Source organism: Pleurodeles waltl, chromosome 11 (assembly GCF_031143425.1).
Source record: "Pleurodeles waltl isolate 20211129_DDA chromosome 11, aPleWal1.hap1.20221129, whole genome shotgun sequence".
NCBI classification, from domain to species: domain Eukaryota; kingdom Metazoa; phylum Chordata; class Amphibia; order Caudata; family Salamandridae; genus Pleurodeles; species Pleurodeles waltl.
The window spans coordinates 721,096,859-721,120,564 of NC_090450.1; the positions used below are offsets into that span (position 1 = coordinate 721,096,859).

Here is a 23,706-nt window from a genome sequence, read left to right on the forward strand (position 1 = left end):
CCTGCTAACCTGGATGAAGGTACAAAAGAAGAACCACCGGTGGGAAGACAAAGTCAGTTATGCACCCAAGAAGACAGATGCAGGTTCCTGGTTGGTGCACAAGATGTCCCACGCCGGATGGATGATTGCAGTCTCGTTTGTGTTGCTGGATTCTGCCAACAAGCCTTGGCACACGCAAAGCTTGCGGTTAGCAGAAAATAACGCTGCCCAGGACCAGGAGGGACCTGGTGGCCTATACCCAGGAAGGGGAAACAGAGGGGGCTCTCAGCAACTCAGAGAGCCCTCAGAAGATCAGGCAGTGTGCACAGGAGTCCCACAGTACGGGACAAAGAAGGTGCAAATGGAGGCCCACGCTGCACGACACAAAGGGATTCCATGCCGCCGGAGAACCACTCAGGAAGCTGTGCGTCGCAGGATGGAGTACAGAGGGCTTAGGCTGTGCTCCGCACGAAGAACTTCTCGGAAGGTCGCTCACAAGCCTTGGCAACTGCAAGTCACGCGGTGCAGGGGGGTATTGCCTTGCGTGGGGATGCAAGCTCCTACCTCCACAAAACTTGGACAGCTTGTAGGAAAGTACCATCTTGCCTGGCATGTTACCCCCATATTACATGTATACATGTTGTTTTAGTCTATGTGTTACTGGGACCCTGCCAGGCAGGGCCCCAGTGCTCGTAAGTATGTGCCCTGTATGTGTTCCCTGTGTGATGCCTAACTGTCTCACTGAGGCTCTGCTAACCAGAACCTCAGTGGTTATGCTCTCTCTGCTTTCCAAATTTGTCACTAACAGGCTAGTGACTAAATTTACCAATTCACATTGGCATACTGGTACACCCATATAATTCCCTAGTATATGGTACTGAGGTACCCAGGGTATTGGGGTTCCAGGAGATCCCTATGGGCTGCAGCATTTCTTTTGCCACCCATAGGGAGCTCTGACAATTCTTACACAGGCCTGCCACTGCAGCCTGAGTGAAATAACGTCCACGTTATTTCACAGCCATTTACCACTGCACTTAAGTAACTTATAAGTCACCTATATGTCTAACCGTCACCTGGTGAAGTTTAGGTGCAAAGTTACTCAGTGTGTGGGCACCCTGGCACTAGCCAAGGTGCCCCCACATCGTTCAGGGCAAATTCCCCGGACTTTGTGAGTACGGGGACACCATTACACGCGTGCACTGTACATAGGTCACTACCTATGAATAGCATCACAATGGTAACTCCGAACATGGCCATGTAACATGTCTAAGATCATGGAATTGTCACCCCAATGCCATTCTGGCATTGGGGGGGACCATTCCATGATCCCCCGGGTCTCTAGTACAGAACCCGGGTACTGCCAAACTGCCTTTCCGGGGTCTCCACTGCAGCTGCTGCTGCCAACCCCTCAGACAGGTTTCTGACCTCCTGGGGTCCAGGCAGCCCTGGCCCAGGAATGCAGAACAAAGGATTTCCTCTGAGACAGGGTGTAAAACCCTCTCCCTTTGGAAATAGGTGTGAAGGCTGGGGAGGAGTAGCCTTCCCCAGCCTCTGGAAATGCTTTGATGGGCACAGATGGTGCCCATCTCTGCATAAACCAGTCTACACTGGTGCAAAACTGGACAAAGGAAAGGGGAGCGACCACTCCCCTGACCTGCACCTCCCACAGGGGAGGTGCCCAGAGCTCCTCCAGTGTGTCCCAGACCTCTGCCATCTTGGAAACAGAGGTGTCTGTGGCACACTGGACTGCCCTGAGTGGCCAGTGCCAGCAGGTGACATCAGAGGCTCCTTCTGATAGGCTCTTACCTCTCTTGGTAGCCAGTTCTCCTTCCTAGGTAGCCAAACCTCCTTTTCTGGCTATTTAGGGTCTCTGCTTTGGGAATCTCACCAGATAACGAATGCAAGAGCTCATCAGAGTTCCTCTGCATCTCCCTCTTCACCTTCTACCAAAGGATCGACCGCTGACTGCTCAGGACGCCTGCAAAACCGCAACAAAGGAGCTCTGGAGAAATCTCCCATGGGTCGACGGAATCTTCCCCCTGCAACCGCAGGCACCAAAAGACTGCATCACTGGTCCTCTGGGTCCCCTCTCAGCACGACGAGCATGGTCCCTGGAACTCAGCAACTCTGTCCAAGTGACTCCCACAGTCCAGTGACTCTTCAGTCCAAGTTTGGTGCAGGTAAGTCCTTGCCTCCCCACGCTAGACTGCATTGCTGGGTATGGCGTGATTTGCAGCTGCTCCGGCTCCTGTGCACTCGTCCAGTATTTCCTTCGTGCACAGCCAAGCCTGGGACCCCGACACTCCTTCCTGCAGTGCACAACCTTCTGAGTTGTCCTCCGGCGTCGACGGACTCCCTTTTGTGACTTCGGGTGGACTCCGGTTCCCTTTTCTTCCAAGTGCCTGTTCAGGCACTTCTGCGGGTGCTGCCTGCTTCTGTGAGGGCTCCCTGACTTGCTGGGTGCCCCCTCTGTCTCCTCCTCCAAGTGGCGACATCCTGGTCCCTCCTAGGCCACAGCAGCACCCAAAAACCTCTACTGCGACCCTTGCAGCTAGCAAGGCTTGTTTACGGTCTTTCTGCGTGGGAACACCTCTGCAAGCTTCATCGCAATGTGGGACATCCATCCTTCAAAGGAGAAGTTCCTACTCCTCTTCTTTCTTGCAGAACTCCAAGCTTCTTCCAACAGGTGGCAGCTTCCTTGCACCCGCAGCTGGCATTTCCTGGGCTCCTGCCCACTCTCGACACTGTCACGATTATTGGACTTGGTCCCCTTGTCTTACAGGTACTCAGGTCTGGAAATCCACTGTTGTTGCATTGCTGGTGTTTGTTCTTCCTGCAGAATCCCCCTATCACGACTTCTGTGCTCTCTGGGGGTAGTATGTGCACTTTACAGCCCTTTCAGGGTCTTGGGGTGGGCTATTTTTCTAACCCTCAATGTTTTCGTACAGTCCCAGCAACCCTCTACAAGCTCACATAGGTTTGGGGTCCATTTGTGGTTCGCATTCCACTTTTGGAGTATATGGTTTGTGTTGCCCCTATACCTATGTGCTCCTATTGCAATCTACTGTAATTTTGCACTGCTTGCATTACTTTTCTTGCTATTACTTACCTAAGTTTGGTTTGTGTACATATATCTTGTACTGAGGGTACTCACTGATATACTTTTGGCATATTGTCATAAAAATAAAGTACCTTTATTTTTAGCAATTCTGTGTATTGTGTTTTCTTATGATATTGTGCATATGACACCAGTGGTATAGTAGGAGCTTTACAAGTCTCCTAGTTCAGCCTAAGCTGCTTTGCCATAGCTACCTTCTATCAGCCTAAGCTGCTAGAAACACATCTTCTACACTAATAAGGGATAACTGGACCTGGCACAAGTTTTAAGTACCCCTGGTACCCACCACAAGCCAGGCCAGCCTCCTATACAGCTGGACTTTGGGACTGTCTAGGTCAATTTAGTCCACCACCTGTGTTGCTGGATCCACGCTCGTCGTCTGGAGAGGGGACCCACGCCTTCAGTCATTGCTGCAGAGGGGAGCCTGCTGAAGCAGGGAAGTGTTCCGTCACTCCACCGGAGATTCCTTAGATTCTTCCGGTGCAGGCTGAAGACAGGCAGTCCTCGGAGGATGCACGACCTGGAAACTGTTGCATTTGCTGGCAGGAGCTGAAGTTACACAGTTGCAGAAGTTGTCTTTGCTTCTTTCTTGCAGTTTGTAGAGTTCCTGGAGGGTTGAGCTGCTGTTCCATCAGTAGAAGATGAAGTAAAGGATGCAGAGGATTCCTGCTGGAGTCTTGCAATCCGAATTTGAAGAAACACCCACGAGAAAGACCCTAAATAGCCCTAAAGGGGATTGGTCACCTACTGGTCAGGGGAGGACTCGGACATCACCTGCTGGCTCTGGCCACTCAGATGCTCCCAGAGTGCCAGACCAACTTAAAATCCAAGATGGCAAAACCCAGGGACACTCTGGAGGAGCTCTGAGCACCACCCCTGGGGTGGCGATGGACAAGGGAGTGGTCACTCCCCTTTCCTTTGCCCAGTTTCACACCAGATCAGAGACTGGGGGGGTCCCTGAACCGGTGTATACTGGATTATGCAAGGAGGGCCCCATCTGTGCCCTTCAAAGCATTTCCAGTGGCTCTGGGAGGCTACCCTTCCCATGCCTGTGACACCTATTTCCAAAGGGAGAGGATGTAACACCCCTCTTCCAAAGGAAATCCTCAAGCAACAGGAGGGCAGAAACCCGTCTGTGAGGTGGCAGCAGCTGGGGCTGCCTGGAAAACCTCAGAAGGCTGGTATGGCAGTACTAGGGGTCCACTGTGGAGCCCACAGAGTGCATGGGATTGTACAACCAATACTAGAATCAGTATTGGGGTACACTTACCAGTTGTTAGACACCTTACATGGCCATATTTGGGGTTACCATTGTGAATCTGGATATAGATACTAATCTATGTCCAGTGCACGTGTAAAATGGAGTCTCCGCACTAACAAAGTCCGGGAAAATGGTCCTGGATGATGTGTGGTTACCTCTGCTAGTGCAGGCAGGGGTGCCCTCACACACATGTACTTTGCACCCAGCCTTCAGGGTTGGACGGCCTGACATATAGGTGACTTATAAGTGACCTGGTGCAGTGAAAATGGCTGTGAAAGGGTGCATGCACCATTTCACGCAGGCTGCAATAGCAGTCCTGCAGAAGCCTTTGCAAGGGCTCCCTATGGGTGGAAAAAGTAATGCTGCAGCACATAGGGATCCCCTGGAATCCCAATGCCCTGGGTACCTAGGCACCGTATACTAGGGACTTATAAGGGGTGACCATTATGTCAATTTGGGATGAAATACTGGTTTACCAGTATGTAGTGGCAAATTTGGAACCAGAGAGCATAAGCACTGGGGCCCTGGTAAGCAGCACTCCTTTGACACAGTCAAGCATACTGACAAAAACAGTGAAACATACTGACAAGCAAGCCAAAAACCATAATCACTAGGGTCCTGACTAGCAGGATCACAGTGACACAGTCAAAACACACTGACATCAGGCAAAAATTGGGGGCGAACATGACAAAAAGAGGGTACTTTCCTACAGATACTATGCCAGTAATAATGAGATATGTGACCTAATAAAAATGTTGTTCTTGTTAAAGAAAAATAAAACACGTAGGCTGCAAGATAACAGAGCCGCACTGAACAGATTCCAGGGTCAGGAATGGCCACAATCAAAGGATAACCCTTAAAGGAAACCAAATGAAGTTTGCAGAAAGTGTTGGGTTTTAAATAATCTGTGAACTAAAGCAACTTTCAGAACCCAGACAAAAAATGACCATAGTGACCTCGGGGGGAAGTAAAGGTAAAAGAGCATCAAAAATGAGTCTTAATCAAGATTGCTATAGATCATTCTGACCACTGAACAGGAATTAAAAGACTATCCTTGGCTACCAAACGTAGCCAACGGTCTAAAGCAATAGACACTGGCCACCCTCAGAGCATCAAGAGTACGGTGAGACCATAGGCACCATAAAATAACTCACTGATAACCAATCTGCTAAGTGCAGAGATGAATGGGCAAAGCAGCACCCTGTACGTTGAGGCAGAAGCCTTTCCCCTCAAGGGAAAAGGTTGCAAAAGTTTATTTTGAGAATGTCAGAGATCAGAACCATTACGGCCAATGGCGTCACCAATAAATCAATAACACGCTGGGACTATATGAAAAAATGTAGTTTGGAATCACATTTTTTTTAATCTTCATATCGTGTCCACTGTTGCATTGAAAGTGACGTCTTTGATAACTTAAAAATGCCGGAAAATGGGGCTACTGTAGGGCAAAACTGTGGACTTGTCAATGGAATTTCACTGTTGGTTATCCTTCCCATCTAGTTATGGAAGTTGGAATGTTTTCCGCGTGGGCCAGAGACTAGTTATGAATCGCTTCCTTTCAGCCAGCAGGTTATGAAGAAAAGTGTAATTTCTTTAATTAGTGGCTTTAAGAGGATGATACACGCTGTGCTTTGCATCAGGAAAATTAGGCAATTTTGATAAATAGTCAAACCTGTGACGAGACTGCAGACATACATCGCCAACAAATGCACTCTACCACAGAGTTAGCTTGGAACTTGCTGGACAGACGAAGCTCTCTGCGGTAGGTGACTTACCCCTAAATGTTACTTTAAATTGTAGTCTGTGACCAATTAAGTAATCCAGACTTTGCTCCTCATGACTCACGACATGAATCCCCTGGTCTACTGCAGGTTTGAAACTTTAACCGAAACAAACCTTACTCGTAGCAACACAACATGCTACACTATACAAAGTTCTTAAATGTAATCCCCAGTCTAAATTATTCAACTAATACAATCATAAAAGAATGAAAGGAGGACGGGAATTAGGGTAATACCATTAGAATTTCCGAGCACACACTATCCTCATTTTAGGATTAACCTACGGACAAGAAGCAGAAAAAAGAAGGCAGGGAAAAACCCTAGGTAACAGCTAAAAAGAAACACATCTGACAGAAACAGGAGTCTCTGTGTAGTCGAGATATGCAGTGCTGGCACTTAAAGTTCTTTGAGGAAGTGAAATGGTTCACTCGTAGGTTGTCTCACCTCTAGCCGTGAGGATGGACTAATGCGAGATGAAGGTTTGATCCATGGTAGGTGGTATCAGCCTGCTCATGAAGTCTACCCAAGTCTTGAATGGAGCAGATGTTAAGTTGAAACTGATGCTTAGCTCAGAGACTGATATTCCCGAAGAGCCCAAAAACAGAGCTACAGGGGCAGTTTGCATTCAGGAAGTAAACACCTTACCTTTCTACTCCAGGTGTACACCGGTGTCACTTGTACCTTTGAAAGGGGGAGGCCAGAAACATAACTGAGGGCATCACTAGATAATAGCCCCTATTCAATAATAAGAGGAAACTATTGTGACACAGATGCAAGGATGTAAAATCAGGAATTAAACACATAAAGTGACTTAAAAGGCATCCTTTTTTCAAGTGTGAAAACAGGAGACCAGTGCCTGCGATTAAATCACTATGCAAATTCTCCAACTGCTCACAGGCAGGCCAGCTGCAACTCGGAAGCTATGATTTGTAGACTTGTAAAAGGGAACACTCAAATGTGGAAAGTCAAAAGTTGACCATACTTTGAAAATGTAAGGCAAATACTCCCCTTCCGCAGTCAGGGGGCTGTACAATCTTCTGAATGGCTGCAACACTCTCCAGTGGATGGAAGGCTTCTCTAATATTCATGTCCAAAAGAGGCCTAATAAAGATAACTAGACGATTCTGTGCTGTTTGGAACACCATGTCATCCACGCGTTCTCCTTTCTTAACCTGTTGCATTATTGGAGTAGTGCTCACTTCAACTAACCCAAATGAATGTATACAGCTGAAAAAAATAATTTGGAATATAAAGAAAAAGGATTGAAACATAGAGAACGTGTCAGTGACTCAGGAGGCTGCTTTGGCGTTCCCTCTGCGTTGGGCAACCAAGCCGGTTAGGTACCTAGGGGTCTGGCTGAGGCAAGACTTGGACACTTTCTGGTGCTCCAACTACGGCCATCTGATAGACTGGCTGGAGGAGCGCATGGAGACCTGGGGAAAACTTCCGCTCTCCATGGCCAGCAGGCTAGCTTTGGCAAAGATGGAGATCCTAACCAAATTCTTATATCTGTTCATTAAACTCCAGCTGCCACAATACTTTCAACGCGTCGTCCGCTCCCTTCTTGTAGCACTTGGGTGGGCGGAGAAGCAACCCTGAATTGCCCGGGAGAACCTTACACTTCCATTTGATAAGGGCGGGCTAGCGGCGCCAGATATGGACCTTTACTACTACAGTGTGCAAAAGCACTTCGCACACTACTGGCTTTACCCTATCCAATTTCTTGCTCACACGGCACCCGAACATGACCATGCAGCTCTGTGCCCCTTTCGACTGGCACTCTACCAAACTCCGAGATGCCCCAGGTGACACGGTGAGCATGGGACGAATTGAGGAAGTTGGCCTGGATGGATTTCCTCTTTAGCCCTTTTGTCCTGCTGATCGGTCACCCCGCTTTTCCCCTCACAAAGGACGCTGGCACAGGCAACAGATTGAGCAAGCTGAGCCTCACAATCAGGACTGACATTTATCAAGACGGCTCCTTTATCACTTCACAGCAAGCAATAAGGGTCCAGCCATATCCATACTAGACACGCCATTGACATCTCCATTTCTGAGGAGTAATGGAGATTCTGCTGGCCCAGGCTCGAGCTTTATCGCCCAACTACAGCTGCGCTTAGTGCACTTTAAATACTTACATAGGCTCGATCGCATCCCGGTGTGGCTGCTTAAAACAGGTCTTCTGGAGGACACCAGCCGCGCCGAATGTTCGGTCCCGTGTGCTGATTTTCTGCATTCGGCTTGGGACTGCCCGGGTGTGGGGGCATTCTGGAACGCTGTCTTTGATACCACTGACAAAATAGTCGACCTCCAGCTGGAGCACATGCCGTGGGTTGCGCTGTTAGGCTATGTGAAGGCGGTTCCTCCAGAACAACGAAAGCTGACTGCGATTCTGCAGCTGCTAGCTAAGTGGCAATGCACTGGGGGCACCATCCAGTTCCGCAAAATGCTGCCTGGCTCAACAAGCATTTGCAATGCAATAGGGTCTCGCATTTCTCTGAGTTACAGCTATTAGCAGTTGTAAACTCCCAACCGGACTTTTCTTGCCACATTAAATGCAAAAAAAAGAGCGCGATCGCGCTGCTACAGTTCACTCGTAGTGAAACCTATCGGCAAAAGTGCAATTATCTACGTAACCGGCAAAAGTGCAATTAATTATGTAACAGGGTTTTTGCTGGACTTCTGCCAAGCAAGATCGTGCTGCGAAAAAAAAGATAAAAAGTAGTCCACAAACCTGACGGGAAACAGCGAGCCTCTCATGTTTTCAGTACTTGGTCACTGTGCTCGAGAAGGGCTAACCACCGGAAAAGGCATGACGTATGCGTGCCTTCTTGAATATGACAACCGCAAACGTGGGGGCGAAGGTGGGATTACACTATGGGACACGTATCTAGTGAAAGTAGAAGATAAATTGGCCGCTCCTCCCCCCATCGCCTCACCTTGTGCGGACACCTCATCCAACCCTAGCTAAATTAATCATATGTGTCAGCTCCATGGTCCCGACCCAACAGCAGCTCTCGCGCTCTGAACTCGCTGCCTCCTCACATCGTTCCATCCCTACTTTACAATCACTGTATCGCATTATTTATTGTTTCCCTCTCCCCCCCTCACCGATCGCAATTATTTCACGTCAAACTATTGCGCCCCCCTCAATGATGTACCTATCCAAATCGTGCGCCGATGCACCTCCTTTTCACCAAGTAGCTCTCTATTGTTGTTTACACTGTTTTTTCTTTTTTTTCCTATAGACCTTATTGGTGCCTGTTGCTTATTATATATTTCTCCTGCATTGGACTACAGTACACCCCATAATGTCTCTACGTATAGAATAGTGTATACTCAATTATTAGCTCATGTATCTCTAACTCTCTCTATTATGTATGAATGTAATACATTATCTCTCAACATTTGATTCACGCACAATGCACCACCCTACTTATGCCCTACTATCGTTAATGGGTAATGCCTGACTGCTGCAGATATATTTTCCTTCTCCACAACTATAATCTTTATCCGCTGTGCGTGATTGTATAACAACCAGATAACGATATGTAACAGATCACTTACACAGAGGTGCTTTACTGTGTATGTTTTATTCAACTTAAAAAACCAATAAACAGATTTAACAAAAAAAAAAAACGTATGCGTGCCTTCCACTAATGAAAGCAAGCCGATTTTGTAAGGCAAGCCCACAAGCCAATGAAAGACACAGACGTGACATGGACAGGGCTCCGAGCCCTTTTCTATCTATTAAAGCATCTCACAATCGAAACGCATGCGCAAGCGCATGCGACGCAGGCTCGACCCTAAAAATGCAGCAAACTGTTAAGATAACTTAACAGCATTCTGGGAGCGGATGCCAAGTTCGCTCTCTAAGCACATTTGGAACCCCTTGGAGCAGTCCCTGAAGTCGCAGACAAGTAGTGGTGGGGGGACTCTGCCTCCGATGCGCTGGCAACAGATTAAGAGATGTTACGCCTGTTGCTTCTGGCGCCAGAATGTCTGTTGTTGGAGCCCACTGTGCGTTGCTGTAAAGTCCTTATTGCTGTGGCTGATACTACGCCAGCAAGGCCCTGGGCCGCAACAACTGGGTAGCTGCCTCGTACCCCCGCCACCCCCACCCCCAAACCGTACACTCACTGTTCTTTATTGGATGAGAACTCTCTCCATTGTGTTGCACTTGGATTTACGAAACAATGCCATTATCTGGACACTGCTAATGAGTATATTTAACGTGTACTGCTGTGCCCTTCTTTTTCCTTCTCTGGTTTTGAATAAAAATAAATAAATGAAAAAAAACACATAATGACCGTGGTAACATGGAGGAATCTGTTATCTTGGCTTCGATGAGGCACACTTTTTCATCAGGCACCAAACCGCACTTCTCCTCATTAACTGACAAGGTGTGGAAGTTGTCAATCCCAAAGTGTTACAAAACGGTTTTAAGGAAGGGGCCCTCACACGCCAGTTGTTCAGATGACGAAAGCTATGTGAGCTCTAAAATAGGTGTGGAATTTCATGAAATATCCACTTGTCCTGAAACAGGATGCTTCAGACGTATACTTGTCCTGTATAATATTGGATTGTTCGTTATGCTACAACGCAGTAAAGTGACAAATAGCAAAGTTATTATTATGCAGAGCTTTGATAATTGCCTCTCTGATTATGCTAGGGCTCATATCAGGTTTTGAATTGTAGCCTGGCTCCAATTTTGCCACTTTCTGCAAATTGACATATAGGTGTTAGACGTAGGTGGGAAGCGGTCGTTCCAGAGTTGGAATACCATGTGAGTCTACACCCACAAACTGACATGTTTTAACGGTATTCACCAACGCCTCTCCAATCTCTTCTTATATTGGAAAAGGTAGAAAATGTACTCCTTGCAAGGGCAGGAGTAAAACTATTTCCAGGGTGAGGAAAAAGAGGGAAGAGGGAAAGCGTATTTGTAGTCTAACAGGAGATTCTCCCATGATCAAATATATAAATATATATTTGATTATACCGACACTAATTGACAAACGTTTGTTAGGCGGATGGATTAACACGCCTGCGTCTATAAACTCTTGTGAATTCCTGAAAGATGTAAAATGCACACCAGTGCAAGGGCGTGTACAGGGCTTGCACTTTTGTTTCCCCTCTTTTTTTTTTGTAAAAAAACGAAGCCCAGGATTTATTTAAGTGTAGCCCATAATGTTGCTTATTATGGCGTTACACTGATTATTCATCCTTTTTTGTACTTTAACGCAAACAAATGTTGCTAAATGACACATTCGAGAAATTGTAGCTAAAGTTGTACAATAGCTAAGTAAACCTAGTTTTTCAAGTTGCACATTTTTTAAAACCAATCTTTTTTCGTGTTCATGTATTTATGAGAACATAATCTGTAGCCGATCTGCGCATAGCTCTCGTCTTCTACCTCTACTAGATACATGGCAGTAGTTTGCCTCTGCAAATTAAGAAAACAGTCATGGTTATTCCGTACATTTTTCTTTTATGGTGTAAAAGTTCGCTGTACCCGGTTTCTGGGCAGCATGCACACAATCTGACTGTTTTTCGCAGCAAGGAGCTGCAGAAGGGCCCACTCCCTGTGCCGAACCTCAAAAAGGTCGTCAGTCCTAAGTGGGTGGAGGTGGGGTGACATCTTCCTAGGAAGCCCAAAGGGAGATAATAAATGTGACTTGGCGGGGCTAGCCCACTGCCACAGCGGATGTTCAAACGGGTAGCAGAGTAGGGATGCTTAAATGCTTTTCAGTTTGTTTTCCACTGGAGCCTTAGTCATAAGAGATCAAATCAGTTTGGGTAAAACAGCCTTGGGTTGCATGAGAGACAATCGATGTAAATGGTCTATGCTAGGGAAAACCATTTTCTACCTTTATTAAGCGTAATCTTTCGAAAACATTGAACTGGCCACTCAGAAGTTTGCTGTGAAGGAGACAGTGTTGTAAATTGTGGGTAGGGTGAATAAGACTAAAGGCACCCCCTCCAATCTCTGCTAGGTACTATATCTGATGGAGTTTCCAAGAGCAGTGTTAGATTTACCACAAGAATACTTTCATGTCTGTGGCTTGGAAGGCTTGGAGACAGGTCCCTTGCCCAGAGGGAATTAATACGGTGGCGTAATAAAGGCCCCCCACAGCAAGCTCAAGGCCCCCCCCTCGGCACAGTACACTATGCACGGGCGGCAGGCCCCTGACTGGGTCCAGGGGGGCCCTTACAGGTACTTTGCAGGAGGGGGGTACGTTTCGTTACTCCACTGAATCAATATGTGGTTGTGTGTGGGCTGTTTGATGATGTTTCATCGTCATCATCAGTTTGCCTCCGAGCTCAGACTTGTCATCCTCCCAAGAGATGGAATACAGCTGGAAGTCTGAGAAAAGCAAAGACCAACAGACCCATGCAGGTTTGTGCAGAGCAAGACTTGAAAGCGAACAAAGACTTCTGAACTGTGGGTGGTAAGGTGACCCGCTCCCAGCAAGCCTTGTGGGTCCTATTCTACAAAAGGGTCAATGTCGCCTGCGCGTCACTTAGCTCCATAGATCATAAATTAGCACTCAGGAGACATTGCTACTAAAGTAGTCCAGTTGAGCAGCTGTAACTTGTCTGTCACAGGACTTGATAAAGATTCTTTACTGGAACTGGGAAGTGAGTGACAGATATACCTTACACTCACTGTAAACTGGAATCCGAAAAGAAGAGTTTCCAGGCTAAGGCAAGGCCTTTGGTATCAACACCATAGGCCAGAGGTCTTCAACCTGAGGGACCTCATGTGAATCCAGGGGGGCGCCAGGCTCTGGCCAAAAGAAGCATAACACAGATAACAGTGTTTTTGTTTAAACAGAAACATGTTATTGCATTTTTAAAAAGGTAACAGTACTTAATTGCAATGTTTAAATACGGCTGGACATATTTAAACATTGCCATCTTTATAAAATAATTGTGAAAAATTCTGAGGTGGGGCACAATGACTTATTTTTCAACTGGGGGGGCGCAGCATTAAAAAGTTTGGAGAACACTGCCATAGGCTCAGGTGGTAGATCCGACGGAGGGAGGTATTGTCTACTGACTTAGGCAGAAGAGAGACATATTTTGCCATGCCATGGAGACATATGCAAGAAATAATCCGAGAGGAACTCTCTGAAGTTTATAAGTTGTGAAATGTTGGTGACAGTGCATGCCTGAACAAGGTGACTGACTCTCATCTAGCCCCCTCCAGCCTCACTGAAGGCTAGAGGCAGCCTGAAAAAAAAAAAAAAATATATATATATATATATATATATATATATATATATATATATGTGTGCGCACAAAGAATGAAGATGCCATGTGGAATGAAACTGTCATCTTAAAACGATATTAACTATTCAGTGACTGATACAATGTTGTTGCTCCAGCCTTATTTTAATAATTGGACACTTTAATTTTATTAAATCGATCTGGGAGCTTTACTGAGTCGTTTCTTCATGCAGGTGTTGTAATGGTATGGCTAACTCTTAACATGCATATCAGAAGTAGCTTTTGTCTCAGTCCTGTGCTACTAACGGGATGAACAGACAGCCTTAGAGAAACAGATACCCTGACTAGTAGCAAGTTTTACACGATGGCTGGAGAATTTTGTCCCATTGGGCAACCAGGCTTCCGATAGGGAGAATAATAAATAGCCTCAAACTGTTACATTTTTATACAGGAACACCTGTCGATAACGGAAGCTGAGCTCACTGCATTACCTTAGAGCACTTGTGCTAACAGTAAAGTCTATAGCATTAATGAATCATATATATACAAGTTCAAACAACTTACATATATGGCTTTAATGGCAGACGACCCTCGTTCACATATCCATACTGTGGTATCATAAACTGGCGCCAAAAGGGTATGTACTGAAGGGCGTACATGTCCAGTGGGCAAAATAAACATAAAAACGTGTTGCCCTTAAGCCCAAACAATATGTGTTGGGCAACAGGAATTCCACAGCCCTGCCCTAACGTCTTAAGGACATTGTCAAAACTACCTTCTTAATGGTGAACACCCAGGGTAACAAGCTTGAGCCATATAGCAAAAGCCTGGCATTTTGAGTAAGGCAGAGCGATGGACAAGGTAGACACAAAGCTGTCTAGAGTTGTCGCAGAAAGCTGTACTAAGGTGGAAACAGTGAGGGAAAAGTGTGTTAAGCAAGATTGGGAAACTGGCCACAGGAAGGATAAGTAGGGGATAAGGTAGAGCGTGAGCAGGAAATGGAAAATGGGAGCAAGGAAAAACAGACCTCCCGGACAAAGCGCAAATCAAACAGGGACGAAAGTAGAATGAATGCACAGTGTGACTAGGGAAGCACTCTCTAGAACAGGGGAGCCAACCCAAAGCCAGAGCAGGGAAAAGAAAAACAAGCACTGACAAAGCCAATAGCTCTCACCTAAGCAAGAGCTATTAGCTTTGCCAATGTGTATTAACCACATTTTTCATCAGTGTGGCTGCTGACCAGCATGGCTAAGAGTTAGTGGCATAGAGGAGAGTGGCGTGGAGTGTCACAGAGTGGAATGCATACAGTGTTGTAGAGCAGCGTGGCAGAGAGTGTTGTGTATTGGAGGGGCATAGTGTGGAGTCGCGTAGAGTGACAGAGTAAAGTGGACTGCGTTTAGTGCATTGGCATAGAGTGTTGCAGAGTATAGTGGCGTAGAGTGCAGTACCAATGAGTGCAGTGGCATTGAATTCAGGGGGGTACAATGCAGCATCGTAGAATGCAGTGGTGTAGATTAGTGTGATGCATAGTAGAGTGGAGGAACGCAGAGTGGTGCAGAATGAAATGGTGTAGAGCTGAGTGATGCAGAGGGCAGTGGTGCAAAGTACAGTTGAGCGGAACAGAGTGCAGTAGAGTGCAGAGCAGAGCGGCATAGAGTGCAGTGGCGTAGAGTGGTGCAGGGTAGGGTAGCACAGAGTGGTGCAGGGTAGAGTAGCACAGAGTGGTGCCGAGCAGAGTATGATGCCGTAAAGTGTAGTAGTGCAGAGCAGAGTGGCGGCGAGTTTAGTGTTGCAGAGTACAGTGTCAGGGTGCAGTGGCGCAGTGTTGTAGAGTAGAGTGGAGAGGAGAGCAGTGGCGTAGAGTACAGTGATGCAGAGTAGATTGCAGTGGCGTAGAGTGCAGTGGCATAGAGTGGAATAGAGGGGCATAGAGTGCAGGGGGGGTACAGCAGATGTTTTCAGAGCACAGTAACTTGGCACAGAGGGTAGTGGTGCAGGATAGAGTGTAGTTGAGTAGAGTGCAATGGCTTGAAGTGATGTAGAGTGCAGCTGCATAGAATTGAGTTTTATAGAGTAAAGTGCATTGGCGTAGAGTGTATTGGCACAGAGTGCAGCGGCATAGGGTGCAGTGTTGCAGAGTGGTGTAGAGTACAGTGACATAGAGTGGAGCTGTGCAGAGTAGATTGGTGTGACCTAGACTGGAGTGGTGAAGAGTGGCAAAGAGTGTATTGGCATTGAGTGGAGTAGAGTAGTACCGGGTAGAGTAGGGAGGCATGACGTGAAGTGGCATAGATTGTAGTGGCATAGCGTGGAGTGGTGTGGTGCACAGTAGAGTGCAGTGGTACAGAGTAGAGTGGAGGGTTGTAGAGTGGAGTATTCATGGTGTGGTAGAACAATGACATTAAAGACAACACATTTTCAATTGAAAATCCATTACATCTGCACAGACATACAGTTTTATTAATACAACTATACAGTGCACAGACGAAAATGTGTGGAAATTTCATCACCTTGGTTAATGATTCGTTTTGATCATATTAAAGTATTTATTTCCAATACACTTCAGAAATAACAAAAAAAGTGCTTAATTTGCGCGTTCATAATTCTGCTAAATTCTAATATACTTACACAGTTCATTTAAATGTTGTGTGCTAGAAAAAAATATTTTCTACCCCCAGTCTCCAGCAAGGTTGTCACATAAATCCTCTCACTTTAAAGTTAGAGAAAGGAAAGTAAACAAGCGCCCTTGGAAGACAGCGCCTGACATTTGACCTTAGTCTCTGAATGCACAACAAATGTGATGAAATAAAAACAAAAGTTAAAGGCATGTTAACAGAAAGCAAGTTTGTGGAAGAATACAGAAAACACTGTTTAGGCAATGGGAGAGACAAACTGAACCTGGATAGCCTAAAGCAAATAAAGCCAGCAAATGGTAAGCCAGAAAGTGTGAGCTACAAACCACAAAGCCAATGGTAATCAATGAGAGGAATGTATTCCTAGGTGAACTTTCTGAAAGTCCCCAAGATGTCTCTAGAAAACCAGAAAGCTGTGCTGTTAGGCTGCGACCTAAGAATCACTGAGGAGGGTTCTGGGATGAGTGGATGAGCAGAAGCACAATGGAGGAAGGGCAATAAAACAAACTCACCTGTGGCCAGGAAGCGGTGTGCTGCTAGCATTAGCTGTGGCGAGATCTTAACCTTCAACTCGTTGTCTGGGTCCTTGAAGGCAGAGAAATCACGCTTGTTCTTCTGGTAAACAACACGCTTCTTGTTGCGGTTGTCAGCTGAGGAGTAGAAGAGGGAGTTAATGGGTAAGAAAGCATATTGAACAGGCGCACATGCATTCTGCAGGGCCTTGCAGTTGCAGTGTAAGCAGTCACCATCATACATGTAATAATACACATATGAATTACCTCATCAGACATACTATATGGGCAGACAACAGAAGAGAAGGGGAGAATCCCATCTGCTCTTGCCTTTCATTTATCTTTCAGAAAATTCATATACTGCCTCTACCTTTTCACACTTAGAATTAAGAAGTTCCTTCACTACAGGCTTTTGAAGGACCATTATCTGGGTAGGGAACAAGCAGAGGCTTTATGGGAATGCTTATATCTGACTGGATCTCAGACTTGTTGCTTCACATTCAGATCATATTTTAATGCCTGTGCAGGCTCTGTGCAAGCTGAAGCAAAAAAAGTTAATCTCGAGGGTGGTTATTCAAGAGAAACATGTTTTATTTAACAATAAATTTAGAAATTAGTTTATATATCTGAAGAAATCTCATAGATGTTGTTTACCCATGGGTGTGGCATTTAACTAAATATCTACTTGTCCTTAGGATAGGCTGTTATATAAATCTTTTTGTCTTGCAAAAAATCTGCTTGTCCCTTTGTTGTCATGTAGTATGGCGATAAATTATGGCACAATCTCATTATATAAGAGATCTTATAATAGCCTCTCTGATTATGCCAGGGCTCATACTATAGCAGAGTTGGAATTCTAGCAGTTCCAACATTTTGGCATCTTCCCACAGATCTACATACTGGGGCTGGAGGTAGCATTAAGCAATAGTTCCAGGGCTGGAATGCGCTTTGGAATCTGTGCAAACCTACTAACTTGCATGTTTTAGGAGTTTCCACCAGCTTTTCTCTAATCTTTTACCATACTGAAAAAGGTTGGACATTTACTCCTGACAAGGGCAGAAATAAAACTTCTTTCATGGCTGGGAAAAAAGTGGTTGGAAGGGAAGTGAACTTGTAAATGCTCAACAGATTTTTGCATTGGCAAATCTACACATACATATTTTCTCGTGCTAAAATGCAGTTCACAAATATTTTCTAGAAATACGATTTCCTGGCCAACTTCTGTAAATACTTGTGAGTTCATGAAAGCTGTAAATCACCACTAATGCAAGGGCATATATCACAAGTGCACTTTTGTGATAATATTTAAGGATTGGGCCACTAATTAGGGCTTAAGTTAACCAAGACCTTTTGTTTGTATTAAAATTATCTCTCTATCTATAGACTGGCTACACTGTAAGTAACAGTATTCTGTTCATTCACAAGGCACATATCGGCACACAAAGTAGTCTTCTTCAGTGCCAACAATTACTGTGGCAGCGTGTGCCTTCTGAGATCAAACAATATAATTGTTTTTTGCCAATGTTTGTTATGAATGTGAGGGCCTGGAAGTTCCCACAACAATAACGTTTTACAAAAACCAAAAGCATAACTGACCACCAAAGTCATACCTACTGGCTTCGCCAATAATTGTTTATTTTCAGATTTCCCCATAATCTTGTTGAAACTGGTTGCACTGATTTTCCAGTATTAATAATTTTTGAGAATACTAGCATGCATCAACACATTTTAGTAGATGATGCTTCAAAGGAATGGTACCTAACATTTCACAGTAGTTTATCAATGCATTTTTTCCAAATTGCCTTTTTTGCGAACATTTGATTTTAAAGCAAAGACTCATCAATCTTGCGTTCAAGCTTCTGAAAATATCTGCATCTAATCAGAGAGCATTCTAGGAGCATAACACACAGCCTCATATTGTTAAACTTTGCAAACGCACGTACACATTTTCATACTTAGACCAATGTCAGCAGTGCAGTCTGAGCTTACAACATTTCCTTAGAGTGCTCACACCCTAATAATAAAGGCTTTGCATTAAATGAACCATAAATACAAGTTCAAACAGCATTATCATATGGACAAAAATATTACCTTAACTGCAAACAATGCCCTTCCCTGATCCATAAGGCAGTATTGTAAACTGGGAGCCAAAGGGTTTATGCTGCAGTGGGTTGAGCCTACTTGTCCCAAGGACAAAATAAACATGAAAACATGTAAATATGTCCTGGGAATCGGGCTATAGGAATTGCACATCCCTGTGTACCTTCCTGCATTATTCAAACATCAATACTTTTATGTTAATAGACTAGTAATCACCATTTACAGAAAAGTAGTGAAAAGGTACAAATTTACAATGATGACAAACCCACAACATAAGGAGTCTAATACAAAGAGATACACTGACCACCGTTTAACAGACATATAGGCCCTCATTACAACCCTGGCGGTCGGTGTAGAAGTGGCGGTAATACCGCCAACAGGCCGATGGAACAAAATATGTAATTACAAGCATGGCGGTTACCGCCATGCCAAACCGTCACTTCAACACTCCAACCGCCTGGGTGGTAACGACTGCTGGGCTGGAGACTTCGGTCTCCAGCCCGGCGGCCATCACTAGACCAGCAGCAGTATCAGGAGCCAGCATACCACCATGGATTTCGTGGGGTTTTGTACTGCCAAGAAATCCATGGCGGTAGGCACTATCAGTGCCAGGGAATTCATTCCATAGCACTGACAGGGGTCTCCCACTCCCTCCTCCGAGTCCTCCCCTCAAACCCACGACCCTCCTACCCCCCCAAAAGGTGGCAGGAGCCCCCTCCCCCACCCCCTCCAAAAACATCGACATACACCCCCCACCCCCTGCACGAACGCTCACACAACTACTACACATACACGCAGACTTACACGCACACATGCACAGACATATACGCACACATTTCCCATACACAAAACACACCCCGCATGCATACACGCACTCACTCCCCCTCTACACACTCATACGCACACCCCCATGCAAGCACACAACATACAACCCCCCCCCCATGCGCCCCCTAACAGACGATCACCTTACCTGTTCCGGTGATCCTCCGGGAGGGAATGGGATCTGCTCCGCCGCCAGCTCCCCATCACCAGAACACCGCCACACCGAATCCTGGGTTGTGATTCAGTGTTCTGATGACGTGGCGGTGGAGGTGGAGCAGCCTCCACTTCACCGCCGACCGCCAGTATGGCTGCTGGCGGCTCTCCGTCCAAAAAAGGGCAGAGGGCTGCCAGCAGTCATAATACGCTGGGAGGAAGACCGCCTGCACTGGCGGTCTTCGGCCCGGCGGTACCTCCGTGGTCTTGGAAAAAGACCGCCGAGGTCCAAATGAGGGCCATAATGTTCCCATTAAATCTGGCGACAATATAAAAACCAAACCAAATGAGTAGCATTAAAGTAAACATAATCTAATGTCAGTGAACTAAGGGTGCATCATTTACAATGACCGGACTGCTCTCCTGTATTAATGACAATCTGTATCTGCAGTAGATCAGCAATTTGCTCAAGAACTTCATCATAAAACTTGTTCACATGTATAAGTTATAAACTTATGCTGAACTGGAATTACAGTTGCTGATTAAACAAATAACTACTGCTTAAAGAACAATCTTAATATATATATATATATATATATATATATATATATATATATATATATATATATATATATATATATATATATATATATATATACTTATGCTACTTGCCATAGCCAGTAGATAGTTATGGTTGGGACCAACTTTTCCCATAGACAAAGCTTTTTTTGTTTTGCTAATAACTTTGGTGCAGTTCGACTAATCTTTACGAAATGTTCAAAACTAGTTTGCAACTCACTTTAGGTGTTGAAAGTTTTGGGGTGATTTGTCAAGCGGAAGGACGATAAAAAGGGGTGTCACAAAACACTTTTTTCCTACGCAATGTCTATAGGGATTTTGTAATTTCTAAACATGGCTACAGCCTGAACCACTGAACAGAATTATACCAAATTTGGCAGAAACCTAGAACTTGGTCCCACCCAGCTTACAGGAATACAGCAATACACAAATCTGTCTGGAGGGGGGTTCTTCTGCTCCTCACATTTTCACCAGGCAGGCCTGGACTTCCCAAAATGGAACCCAAGGTTCTCAATGTATTGTACTGGTGCAGACACTTCTGCACTCACTGTACATCCACATAGATTACTGCTCCGCACTCTCATCCTCATGTATTATTCCACCACCAGCACACCCATATGCAGCACAAGCATTCAGTCTGTGCAGTGTTCAGCTCTGCAGTCTCTCTGTACTGTACCAGTGTGTTATTTTAAAAACACACACTGCCAGCACACATTTACCATGTGCGCTACACCACGCTTCGACCTTTGTGTAGTATATTTCTTGTGAGCGCACATGCACTCAGCATGTTTCCACCATGCATACACTTCCACATCAATCTGATGTAGTCCAAGGGTGAGTTCAGTACACAGTAGCAGAATTTTAAGATGGTGAGAGAGCCTATAGGCCTCACTCCAGTGAAATATGGTAAAATGGACCTGTTCAAGACCACTGATGAATATACAGTAAGGCGGTGGCCTTTCACAACTATGAGGGCAGCAGTTGGGGACCATTCCCGGTCCAACAAGACCGCAAACTGTGAGAGTTCTATGTCATGGTGAACACGCATGATTCGTGTTAACCTCAGCATTAGGGATCCAGGCAACAATCCAGTTGGGCACTCAGGGCTGGGGTACACATCTCTTACCATGTAGAGAACAAACACACACACACACACACACACACACACACACACACACACACACACAAATAATGCATCTGGTGAATCTGCATGAAAATTTCCTTTTGGGCACTTCATGACAAAGTTTGCGTAGATCTGTCAAGGGGGTGCCAAAAATAGGGGGATTCCAAAAGTGTCATGTTCATTTTAGCGCTCACAGAATTCTCTGATCCTTGTTAGACAAAACACAGCTTAACCAAATTTTACCAATTGTGAAATGTATACAGAGCTTTACTGAAGTCCTTTAACTTGGTTTGGAATAAATCCATTCAGTAGTCTGAGAAATTAGAGTATAAAAAGTGTTTAATGTCGTCATTAGAAAGTTAAATTGTAGAGACTTCTGGATAATTAATTAGCAGATCCTCCGCAGAGCCATGAATCCAATTAATAAAAAAAAGGCCTTGAGATCTTGACGGGTGATTAGCCGCGCTTTACAAAAACAATGATGGCACTCAATTGGACCAAAAGCTTCTCCAGTCCTTCATTGCGGATCCTCGAATGACACTGCAAATTTGCAATCCGGTCATGGCCTCATAGGCTGGCTATCAATGCCATTACCCAACACTGTGTACTGAGCAACATATCAGAAAAAAAAATGGCATTGGGGGGGCTGGGGGGGCAGGTTAAATCTACACTTACCTCCCCACACCCATGTGGGGTGGCCCTAAAGGGAGGCCGCAGTCACAAAATAATTGTTAAAAACAATGATTTTTATCACAGGATTCACAGTTTCTGGACCCTCCAAGGCCTCTTGATAGGATAATAAAGCACAGGATTCGCAAATCACGTAAACCGATGGAAAAGACGTCTTAGGTTTGGCCACCCACAGAGGGTCGGCTGCAATCTGGACAGGCCCTGTGGCCACAGGCAAGCAATGATGTCAACCCCCAATTTGCACACCCATTGTAGGCCACCCACAGAGGGTTGGCAGGCTATGTGCAATGGGTTATGCCATGGGGCCTGGCATGAAGGTACCAAATGCACTGCAGGCAGCCAACCTCAGCAATGCAAAACTTTCAGCCGTGTACAGTGGGATACTGGTTGTAGGCCCTGGCTTGCACCCAACCTTCCACGGGCGGACAACACCTGAAGTGCGCTGGTTTTCAGTTGTGTGCACCAGTGATAGCTGCAGGGCCTCAACCCAACACTTTTCAGGTGGCCAACCCACACTGCACAAGGCCCTGATACTTCAAGTCCCGTATAGTCTGTCCCCAGGGTTGATCTCATATAGAGGAGAGAAAAGCTGCATGGTCCCTTCTCCCTGAGCCTAAGGGGCCTAAAACTGTTTATACGAGGAGGAGGGATGTGCAGCCCCCATCACCAAGCCACCAGGGTCTCTGGAGAGCCCACCTCGGGCCGGCATTAATTTGTATGGTGAGGGGGACCATGCAGCCCTCATCCCAGAGCCTCAGGGGGCCCCTGGGAGCCCACCCGGGACAATAATTCTCTGTATAGGGAGGGTCGTGCAACCCCCCTTCCCTGTGCCTCAAGAGGCCTTCGGGAGCCTACACCCAGGGCCCAAATTTTGTAAAATGGGAATGCGGCCATGCAGCACTCATTGCCGAGCTTCTAAAGGCCCAAGGAGTCCACACTTGATGCTGAAAATTCACAAAATGGGGAGGAGGGGCCCCTCCCTGAGCCATTATTGGCCCCATACCCCCCATTCGCAGGGCCAGCTCAGATGCCCTGGGAGCTCGCCCTCTGGACATAGCGGTTTCCCTACCCACAGTGACAAAGGCAGAGAACCTGGGAAACTTGTGTTTGCTCTCACTTGGCTTGAGCATCTTTAAATTTCCGCCAAGCAAAACTAAACACAAAGTCCGCTCCCAGCTAGCATGAGCTTCAAAAATACTCCCACCCTCTGCAAGCAGACTTTAGATATGTTTCCCTGCCGGCAAAGATGCAAGCAGGGAAACCAATCTAAATATTGTTCTGGCCTGGAGGGTAGGAGCAATGCTAGCTCCTGCTGGATGTGGGGAGCCGGCTGAGGCTCCCCCCACCTTCCCCAACTACAGAGTGGTGGGTGCCCTGGATGGGCACCGGGGCACACAGAATTAATGGTGCCAGACCTTGGAGAATGGGGTCCCTGGGGCCAAAATCCACCAGGGGAGGGGAGCCACATATCACCCTCCCGCTGTAGAATTTCACTGGGCGGCAGGGGATGGGGAAATGGGCCAAAATTGGCAGGGATTGGGGTCTGTGTACCTCCTCCCTCTACAAAATGTTGTCAGGCCCCGGGAGATGGAGATTTCAGTCTGCGCCAAAATCAGCCTGGGAAGGGGCCTGCATGCCAGCCTCCCCCTACAAATATTGCCGGGCCCCAGGGGATTGGGTGCCCATGGCCAAAATCGGCCTGGAGATAGGAGCCACATGTCA

The 23,706-nt window shown here is 46.1% G+C and overlaps 1 protein-coding gene across 2 annotated transcripts in view; it reads right to left on the reverse strand.

The window, feature by feature from the left end:
* CNNM4 (cyclin and CBS domain divalent metal cation transport mediator 4) overlaps positions 1 to 23,706 on the reverse strand; it is a 302,427-nt gene that overhangs the window by 120,421 nt on the left and 158,300 nt on the right. For both annotated transcript variants that reach the window (XM_069214402.1, XM_069214403.1), the window contains exon 3: positions 16,518 to 16,655. In XM_069214402.1, coding sequence (XP_069070503.1) covers positions 16,518 to 16,655 — 138 coding nt within the window. The remainder of the gene's footprint in view (positions 1 to 16,517; positions 16,656 to 23,706) is intronic.